Source organism: Lucilia cuprina, chromosome 4 (assembly GCF_022045245.1).
Source record: "Lucilia cuprina isolate Lc7/37 chromosome 4, ASM2204524v1, whole genome shotgun sequence".
NCBI classification, from domain to species: domain Eukaryota; kingdom Metazoa; phylum Arthropoda; class Insecta; order Diptera; family Calliphoridae; genus Lucilia; species Lucilia cuprina.
This window is the reverse complement of record NC_060952.1, coordinates 11,555,391-11,565,876: the sequence shown is the minus strand read 5'-3', so window position 1 is coordinate 11,565,876 and position 10,486 is coordinate 11,555,391. Positions and strand designations below refer to the sequence as shown.

The 10,486-nt window shown below is 31.4% G+C and overlaps 4 protein-coding genes across 4 annotated transcripts in view; 1 reads left to right on the top strand and 3 right to left on the bottom strand.

The window, feature by feature from the left end:
* Positions 1 to 7,849, top strand: part of LOC111690178 (phospholipase A1-like) — a 10,727-nt gene extending 2,878 nt beyond the window's left edge. The window contains exon 3 of the mRNA XM_023452617.2: positions 7,015 to 7,849. Coding sequence (XP_023308385.2) covers positions 7,015 to 7,745 — 731 coding nt within the window. The 3' untranslated portion in view covers positions 7,746 to 7,849. The remainder of the gene's footprint in view (positions 1 to 7,014) is intronic.
* Positions 46 to 1,041, bottom strand: LOC111690177 (phospholipase A1 VesT1.02-like; the record flags this gene model as incomplete). The annotated part of the gene is made up of 1 exon (XM_046949700.1): positions 46 to 1,041. A coding segment is annotated over one exon (996 nt), but the record flags the coding sequence as incomplete, so codon positions are not given.
* On the bottom strand, positions 2,541 to 3,638 carry LOC111690176 (phospholipase A1-like). Its single transcript, XM_023452616.2, has 2 exons — positions 3,599 to 3,638; positions 2,541 to 3,532 (listed from the first exon to the last, which is right to left on the bottom strand). The coding sequence occupies exons 1-2, from the start codon at positions 3,636 to 3,638 to the stop codon at positions 2,541 to 2,543; spliced, it is 1,032 nt and encodes a 343-aa protein (XP_023308384.2).
* Positions 7,850 to 8,883: 1,034 nt separating the features above from the next.
* On the bottom strand, positions 8,884 to 10,152 carry LOC111690164 (phospholipase A1 VesT1.02-like). The gene is made up of 2 exons (XM_023452605.2): positions 10,030 to 10,152; positions 8,884 to 9,957 (listed from the first exon to the last, which is right to left on the bottom strand). Exons 1-2 carry the CDS (start codon positions 10,067 to 10,069, stop codon positions 8,966 to 8,968), a joined length of 1,032 nt encoding a protein of 343 aa, XP_023308373.2. The 5' UTR covers positions 10,070 to 10,152; the 3' UTR covers positions 8,884 to 8,965.
* Positions 10,153 to 10,486: the final 334 nt, after the last annotated feature.

Here is a 10,486-nt window from a genome sequence, read left to right as displayed (position 1 = left end):
AAAAAAAACGTTTATATTGAACAATATTAAATTTATTTCATAAGCTTATGACAACATGCCAAAAGGAGCTTTTTTGTTTACTGGTACATAGAAATCACCGCCAACAATAAATGCATTTTTGTCAGCACCCATGCGTACAGAGCTTAATATATCACCACAATCTTTGGCAACAGCATGTTCGTAATTTTCACAAAACATTGTGGCAAAATTATCCTCAGCAACAGCTTCCGCATAATATTTACAGGAACGAGCATGAGAACAAGCACCAGTAAGATCCAAAAGACAGCCTGGTTGAGATTCACCACCATTAGGATAGAAAGCTCCTCGACCAATAGGTTTCAAAAAACCCAATTTACCACCATTGGTTTGTATAGATTCTACATAGAAAGCATCGGTACTATTCAAACGTTTATCGGGTTCATTGTATTTGAATAAAGGTAAGGCAGGATCCAAACCTATAATGACGTGAACTTGACCGGTCACAACATTCTTGCCACAAAAGCCAGCCACATGAGCCCCCAAACTGTGACCGATAACATATAAGGTATTCAAAGACATGCCGTGTTCTTTTACCAAATAATCAACCATGCTGGCCACTTTCTCGCCCACCCTGGGTACAGCCAAAACAGATGTAATATAATCGACCGAACGAGCTCGAGCCCAATCAACCACAATAATATTGTATTCACCCACACTCAACCAGGCATCACGTATTTCTCTGTTCATACCCGCCAGACGGCTTTGAGTCCAACCGTGTATTATAAATCTGGTAGGATTAGATTTATTAAAGTTTGAGCCAAGTATAGATTCGGCATCAGCTTTAATTCTTTCGCCCCTGGTGGGGTTAGATTTGGTATATAGATAAAATTTCACTGGATTGGTGGTCAAACCGAAATCTTCTATATTTTCCATGGCCCTGATATACGAGTCTGCTTTTTGCATATCGACCCAATGAAAGGAACCATCTTCTTGTGGTACATACCAACCATTTTCCCCATGAATGCGAGTATTATGTTCCTCAAATGCGATTACTGAAGTAATGTTAACATTTTAAATTAATATTTCGAGGATTCTGCAATTCTTACCTGTTAAACAGCCAATAATTATGAACCAAAATACTTTCATTTTCTTAAAACAATACTCTCGTTGCAATCTTTTGACAGTCTTTTTATATTTTGAAAATGCAACTCATTAACCATGGGGGTTCTATGAAAATATGTTAGATATTTTAATCAGTAATGATTATCTTAACTTTATATCGTTTTATGTTAGGGTTATAACCTAGAATTGTTCTAATAATGTAATCGAAATTGTTTCTTCAAACAAAACGATAAATTTCTCACCATAACGTTTTGTGCATTTTATGGTGGAGTCAAATTTGAACGATAATAAGTAATGATTCAAGGTCATTTTAATTAGTTATCAGATAAATTTCGTTTGAATGTACTTTTCTAGTCAGAATGAATAATTTTAGAGGATCCAGAAGTTTTCTAGAATTTTATTTTGTTCATTAATAAATTATACCGTTTTTATGCATATTTTCGTAATCATTTTAAAAACTATAAACTATTTTACAAATGTGTTTGGAATAAAGTTTCGAAAATTGGATCAAGTGAGTTTTAAATGAACGAAACTCACATACAGGACTCATAATACCTTCTTAATATATAATAATCCGAGACAACCTCTTAAAATTTCATCAAAAAAAGACAATTTTTATTTGAAAGAAGATGTAAAGTAAACCAGTTTAGATACACAATTTCGTTGTAAAATAAAGCATTCGTACAGTATACTTACTATATATGTATTTCGTAATATTATTTATGGATTATTAAAAAAAATTTCGAAGGTATAATTTCTTATAGTAATGTGGCATACTACCGCAGCAAAATCTTTACTTACCCTGTAAGTAGGCAAGTAATATTGGAAGGCCAGTATATTATGTGAATAACTACTTATTTTTGTTCGACGATGACCAAAAAATAACTGGTTACAAATATACTTACCCAACTTTTCCGGATTTGAAACTAGTTTTATAGTTATTTTTTTACATTTGCTAGTTTAGTGTCTTACTCTATCCCCCTTTAAAAAAGTAATTTTATCATTCTATCTGAAATGGTGTCAACACAAATGTAAATATCAAAATTTCTTGAAAAAAAACTTCCAAAAACGACTACTGTAACAAAAACAAACTAATTCCTTATTAGACATACGCTATATACAATTGACTACAATTTCTACTCAAAAAAATTAATTTATGTTATTGATAACGACACCTCATTACCAAGTAATGTATGAAATAACTACATTACCTACAATACTCATTACAAAAATTTGTAAATATTTTACTGGGACAATTTCTTGAATGAAGTTCTATTTTAATTTTCTGATAATAAAAATGTTTAACATCCTTTATTTTCAATACAAATTACAAAATACATACAACCAAATACAATTAACAGTACAAATTACAAATTTAGTAATATTCTTATATTAAAAAAATATATAGTATATATTTTATTTAATAAAATATATTAAAATTATGACAACATGCCAAAAGGAGACTTTTTGTTAACGGGTACATAAAAGTCCCCACCAACCATGTAAGCATTTTTATCAGCACCCATGCGCACAGAGCTAAAAATATCACCGCAATTTTTAGCAATAGCATCTTTGTAATTTTCACAAAGCATTGTGCCAAAATTATTCTCAGCAACAGCTTCGGCATAATATGTACAGGAACGTTGGTGAGAGCAAAGACCAGTTAGATCTAAAAGACAACCCGGTTGAGATTCACCACCATTTGGATAAAAGGCACCGCGACCAATAGGTTTCAAAAAACCCAATTTACCACCATTGGTTTGTATGGATTCCACATAGAAAGCATCTGTGCTGTTTAAACGTTTTTCGGGTTCGTTATATTTGAACAAAGGCAGAGCGGGATCTAAACCTACAATGACATGAATTTGGCCAGTTTTAACATTTTTGCCACAATAACCAGCCACTTGAGCACCCAAACTATGACCGATAACATATAAGGTATCCAATGACATGTCATGTTCTCGCACCAAATAGTCAACCATGCTGGCCACCTTCTCGCCCGCTCTGGGTACAGCCAAAACAGAGGTAACATAATCAACCGAACGAGCACGAGCCCAATCGACTACAATAATATTAAATTCACCCACACTCAACCAGGCATCACGTATGTCTTTATTCATATCCGTACGGCGACTTTGATTCCAGCCGTGTATTATAAATCTGGTGGGATGAGATGAATTAAAATTGGAGCCTTTTATTGATTCAGCATTGGCAGTAATTCGTTGACTGTTTGTGGGATTTAATTTGGTATATAAATAAAATTTCACTGGATTGGTAGTCAAACCAAAATTTTCTGTATTTGTCATTATTCTAAGATACGATTCCGCTTCTTCCATATCAATCCAATTAAAGGAACCATCTTCTTGTGGTATATACCAACCATTTTCACCATTAACGCGAGTATCATACTCCTGTAGAGCACAGGCGATTGCTAAAGTTTTTTTAAATAAAATTTATTAAAAGGTAAAAAGTTTTGCAAGGATTAGAAGTTTCTTACCTGTTAAACAGCCAAAAGCTAAGAACCAAAATACTTTCATTTTGTCAAATAATAACATCGTTGCAATATTTTTGCATTTATTTTATATAATTTTTTAATGAATATGTTAAACAGTTTTTATCTATTCAAATTATCTTAACTTTATAATGTTTTATGTCGGTGCTATATGAGGGTAATTAAAATGTTTGTTCAAACAAACTGAAATTTTGTTTATAATTATTTTTGTGTATTTTATGATGGAGCCCAATCGTACAAAGAACTGTTTTTTTACGTTTTTCAAGGTCAGTTTAATTTGTTTGAAGATAAAAATTTCTTTTGAGAGCAGATTTTTAACGTTTATGACTGTATAATAGAGATTTTTTGTTTGTCTCTTAAAGTGAAATATCCTTTAAAAACTATAAACTATTATACATATGTATTACCCAAAGAAGCTTAAAAAGTTTAACCTAAAAGTGTTTTGTGTTCAACGTGACGAATTTTCACAACCAATTTTCGTAAAGCCTTTCACAGTGTTGAACGTAATTCGTAGTTCGTCGCAATTGTGTATATAGCAAAAGGCCGAGTTCTTATATTTTTCAAGTTATCCTTCCTAATTGATTATTCTGAAATGAAAAAAACTCATTTCAATGATTGATTTCAAAAATTTAAAAGAGCAGATATGTTTGGACACGATTAAATATTTGCTAACCTTATGATATGTATACACAGTTGTCAGATCTTACAACGTTGGCAGTAAAATGTGCTGAAAATGTTTAATAATACTGTCAACTTACATATTTTGTAGTGCAATATTTTCCGTAATTCTTTTTCTGACAACGTTGCAAAAGAAAAATTGTAAGTTCAGACGATCATTAGACATTTTGTGAACATTTAAGATCTGACAACTGTGTATCACGGGTTTTATACATTTTGTTAGAGGGATTTACGTCATATATTTTCAAATTTTGGTAATGAGTATTGTAGGTAATGTAGTTATTTCTTACATTACTTGCTAATGAGTTGTCGTTATCAATAACATAAAAAAATTTTTAAATAGAATTTGTAGTCAATTGTCTATAGTGTATGTCTAATAAGGAATTATATATTGTTTCTGAACGTAATTGATTTTGAAAGTTTTTTTTCAAGAAATGTTGATATTGACATTTGTATGGAAATCATTCTAGATAGAATGATAAAATTACTTTTTAATGGGACAATGAGTAGGAGCAAACTTAAAAATTAACTGTAAAACCAGTTTCAAATCCAGAAAAGTCAGATAATGAGATTTGTAACTAGTTATTTTTTGGTCATCGTCGAACAAAAATAAGCTGTTATTCACCCAAAAAGTAACTACTTACATTTTTCTCCAATATTACTTGAACATTTATCATAATACCTATTCGGTAGGTATGGACTTACGTGAAATAATGGACCTATTTAACCTAAATTATAAAATAGTGGGTTAGAAGGGGGACCATAGCCACTTTTTTTGAGGCGGTATCAAATTAAAACCACAATACATATTCTTAATTTTTTTTCTTGGTTCGGATACTTAGATATGTTGGCTTTAGTTTTGAACGGCGATACCTCTCCATCCATGGGGTAAATGCGTCAGGGGGATGGGGCAGATTTGTCATTAGTAAAGTAAAAGAAAAAATTACAAAAATAAAAACTTATTTTGCTGATTTATACTTTAATTCATTAAACAAAGTATATATAATAAACCAGATATTTATTGTTTATTTCACAAAACTTTACAAAAAATTAAAACAAATTATTACTGATTTTTTCTATATTTTAACCAAATTTTGTTCTACATCACAAGCATTACATATATTTGCCGCATGTGCCCCACGGGCAGTTCAGGGGTTTAGTTTAAATTTTTTCGGGCTTTAAAATATATTATCGAAAATATTATTATGTCTTATTGTTCACTATTATTGACCTTCTAATACTGACCAATATATTTTTTCTATCACAAAAACAAAAAAGTTAGCACAAAAAGTTCACACAGTGAAATATTTTCACAGCCCTTTGAAAAACAATTAATCATGTCTGCCTCCCTTCATATGTAAAGTTAATGTTTCAAATTTTCAGGAATGATAGATAATCGATAAACGAAAACAAAATTTGATAATGCGATAAAATCGATTGCTCAGTTTTAACGTTATTCGCATTGACAGATGTGTCCCTATGGAGAATGATCCCCCTTCTACCCTATATTCTAAATTTCATATTTTTTTGTCTGGAAAATTACGTCTTGTGACTTGCGCAGAATTTTTAAACACAGACAGACGGACGGACATAGCTAATTCGACGTAAAAATGGTTCTGAGCGGACATGTATACTTTAAGGTGCGTGTAGGATCAATATTTTTGGTGTTACAAATATCAGCACAAACGCATAATACTCTCCCTTTTCATTTATTCGGATTTACTAGGATTCCTGTTTAAAACTTAAACTATAAAATTATTTTAAATATGGGCTATATTCAATAGCATCTATCTTAAACTGCACATAGTTTTAAGGAAAGCAAACAAATTTTATTTTCAAGCCGTTTTATAATTATAATTAAAAATCTTGGATTATATGCAAAATCATTATATAATATAGTGTCATTTAAATCTAAACAAATTGTCCAAAATCGGCGCTATAAGTTTGAACAAGATAAATAAAAACAGCAATACCTCGAAAACCGAAAATTAGTCAGAAAGCTGCAAAAGAAAATTATTCAAACTAATAGAATTTTCAAATTTTAATTTCAAAGTTAATTAAACAATTACCTTTGAATATTCCGATCATTCGACTTATTCATTTATTACCGCAAAAAAAAAATACCTAAAAATAAATTTGACAAATTTTAAAAAAGAATTTGCAAACTATAAATATTGTGGTTTACAAGAACATTATCGTTTAATGATTACTCCCTCAACATAAAACGATAAATAAAATTACGAAAATTAAATTTGATTAAATATTTTCATAGAACCCCCAGTTAAGTGAGTCGTATTTGTCATAATATAAAAAGGTTGCAAAGACATTGCAACGATAGACAGTATTATTTGACAAAATGAAAGTGTTGATTTTCTTAGCTTTTGGCTGTTTATCAGGTAAAGATATAGAAAAAAAATCCGAAAAAATATAAATTAAATTTGTATCTATTTAAATATTAGCTTACGCCTCAACATTAAGAGGGCCTGATGTACAACGCATTAATGGTGAAAATGGTTGGTATATACCACAAGAAGATGGATCTTTTAATTGGATTGATATGGACAAAGCCGAATCATATCTTAAAGCAATGAGGGATATTGAAGATTTTGAATTAACTACCACACCTGTTAAATATTATCTATATACCAAATTGAATCCTACTAGTGCTAAAAGAATTACTCCTGATGTTGATTCCATAAATGGCTCCAATTTTAATTCTTCACATCCTACCAGATTTGTTATACACGGTTGGACCCAAAGTTGGCTGTCGGGTATGAACAAAGATATACGTGATGCCTGGTTAAGTGTGGGTGAATACAATATTATAATAGTCGACTGGGCTCGTGCTCGTTCGGTTGATTATGTTACCTCTGCTTTGGCTGTACCCAAGGTGGGTGAAAAAATTGCCAACATGGTTGATTATTTGGTCCGAGAACATGGCATGTCTTTGGATACCTTATATATTATCGGTCATAGTTTGGGTGCTCATGTCGCTGGTTATAGTGGCAAGAATGTTATGACCGGTCAAGTTCATGCCATTATAGGTTTGGATCCTGCCTTACCTTTATTCAAATACAATGAACCCCATAAACGTTTAAATAGTACCGATGCTTTTTATGTAGAATCAATACAAACCAATGGTGGTAATTTGGGTTTTTTGAAACCTATTGGTCGTGGTGCTTTCTATCCTAATGGTGGCGAATCTCAACCAGGCTGTCTTTTGGATCTTACTGGTGCTTGTTCTCATGCTCGTTCCTGTACATATTATGCCGAAGCTGTTGCTAAAAATAATTTTGCCACAATGTTTTGTGAAAATTACAAAGATGCTGTTGCTAAAAATTGCGGTGATAGTTTTAGCTCTGTGCGTTTGGGTTCCGAGAGTAATGCCTTTATGATTGGTGGTAATTTCTATGTACCAGTAAACAAAAAGACTCCTTTTGGCATGTTGTCTTAAATAGAGGAGTTAAAAGAATTTTTTGTTTAAATTAAATTTTTTGTATAATTTTCTTTGTTATTTGACTGGTTCTTCAAACTTTTTTTTTGTATCAGACAAAGAACATTTACTGCAGGTTTTTAACAAAGAATAGATTATATTTTTAAGAATATATTTTTTATCATATTTATAGGTGTCATATACATTGTATATATTTTATATATTAATATTACTTTAATTTTAAGAAATTATTTATTTTTCTTATAATGTGAATAGAACAGCAAACATATTTATTTTATTTGCAATATATGTTTTTGTTCTCTAAAGGAACCAGTGTCATGTCTTTTAATTTGTTTATTTTCAAGGAAATTCGTCGACCAATTGTTTGGAATAAAAAAATTCAAAATCTTTAATGTTATGGCCTTATTTTGACCATAATATTTTACTTTCTAATCATTAAATATTTTCTCTTTGATATTAAACAAATATTTATTATTTACCTAAAAATTCTTCTAATTTATACTATTTTTTAAGTTACTGCTTTTAGGCGTTTAACTTGGTCACCGTTAAGGGTTTTCGTTGTAAATAAACTAAAATGTTTTTAATTCTATGATCGAATTTTTGAAAAAAATAAATATTATAACATGAACCATATTTTATGTAATCTTAACCCTTTTACTTACTAATCCTTGAACATTATTTCAGTGAATTTACTTGTTTTCTGTGTTTTTGTGCCTTTTTCTTTCCATGTTAGCATAAGAAAAGAAATATTTATAAAATAAATAAAGCTTGAAGAATTGCAAAATGTTTAACTTTCTTACCACTAAAATATTTCGATACTTTTTAAGGGAATCTGAGAATTTTATCAGAAATTCTGCTAAACATTTTTATTATTTATTTTAGTAGCTGCTTTTAGGCGTATGCTATCGTTTAACCTTAGCAATCCCCAAACTTAAAGAATTGTGTACTTTTTCGTTTATCAATAAACAATAAAAAGCTATCAATTTCCTAATAGTCTAGTAGAACAAATTTTATTGTTTGGTTAATTGGTATCTATGATAAAGTGTTAATTGTTTTGATTAACAAAAATATTTTTCAGCTATTGCAAAAGTGTCTTATTTTAGAAATTTCTCTTTAAGTAGAATAAAAACAAATTATATCAGTAAAACGCAATTTATTTCAAATTTCATGTTAATGCATTAGTCAATTTAATATTTACCTATCACACAGTGATTTATAATCTAACCTAATACTCCAAAGGGAGCTTTGCTATTGACTGGTACATAGAATTCACCAGCAACCATAAAGGAATTTTTATCAGCACCCATACGTACATAGCTGTAAGTGGCACCGCAGCGATCGCCAACAGCATCCATATAATTTTGACACTTTATGGTGGCGAAATTATCTTGGGCAACAGCTTCGGCATAGTATGTGCAAGAACGACCATGGGAACAGGCACCAGCAACATCTAAAGGACAACCAGGTTGTGACTTGCCACCATTGGGATAGAAAGCACCTTTACCAATGGGTTTCAAGAAACCCAATTCACCACCATTGGTTTGTATGGATTCCACATAGAAAGCATCTGAGCTTGCCAAACGTTTTTTGGGTTTGTCGTAATGGAATAAAGGCAAGGCAGGATCCAAACCAATAATGGTATGAATTTTACCAGTCTTAACATTCTTGCCAGCATAACCAGCAACATGAGCACCCAAACTGTGACCAATAACATACAACGTATCCAAAGACATGCCATAGTTTTTCACCAAATAATCAATCATATTGGCTACTTTTTTGCCAACTTTGGGTACAGCAAGTACGGAAGTGGCATAGTCAACAGAACGGGCACGTGCCCAATCAACAACGATGATATTATATTCACCCAAACTCAACCAGGCATCGCGAATTTCCTTGTTCATACCGGCAGTATAGCTTTGAGTCCAACCGTGTATCACAAATCTAGTGGGATGGGCAGGATTGAAGTTGGAAGCATTAATGGATTTGTCCGAAGCGGTAATCTTTTTACCCTTGCTAGGATTCGATTTAGTATACAAATAGAATTTAACGGGAGTAGTAGTTAAGCCAAAATCTTCTACATTTTCCATTGCTTCAAGATAGGATTCGGCTTTTTCTCTGTCTATCCACTGAAAAGAGCCATCTTCTTGTGGCACATACCAGCCATTTTCACCATGGATGCGTGCCTCATCTTCGTCAAAGATAGAAGCCGATACTGTAAAGTAAAGTTAACAAAATTATTAAATATAGTTATGTCTCTTAAAAAAAAGCTTTCTAAAGTTTTTACCTGCTAAGCAGCCAAGAGCTAATAACCACAATACTTTCATATTTGCAAATAATATTGGATTGCAACATTTGACGCCTTTATATACATAGTAACGCGAATGCAAGTTATCAACCCCATGAGTTCTTAAGAAGTACTAAGCAATTGTTATCGTTGACGATAATACTAGAGTATTTGTGTTAATCTTTAAAAATCGCATTGATTATTTTAATTGAAATAAATAAATTAATTCGATTGTTAGATACCCTGCGGTTGGAAACATAAAAATAAGATGTTCGGTCAAAACAAAGTCTTTACGACTCCACTTGACTGTTCGCTTAAAATGGTAACAATATCTACGGGGATAACTTTGGAAGTAAGTACTTACTACATTCGCTTACAAATAGGGAGTTAAGTAAGTTTTGTTCTGAGAAAAAGTTGGATAAAAGAAATAACACTTTGTGGCAATAATAAATACCTG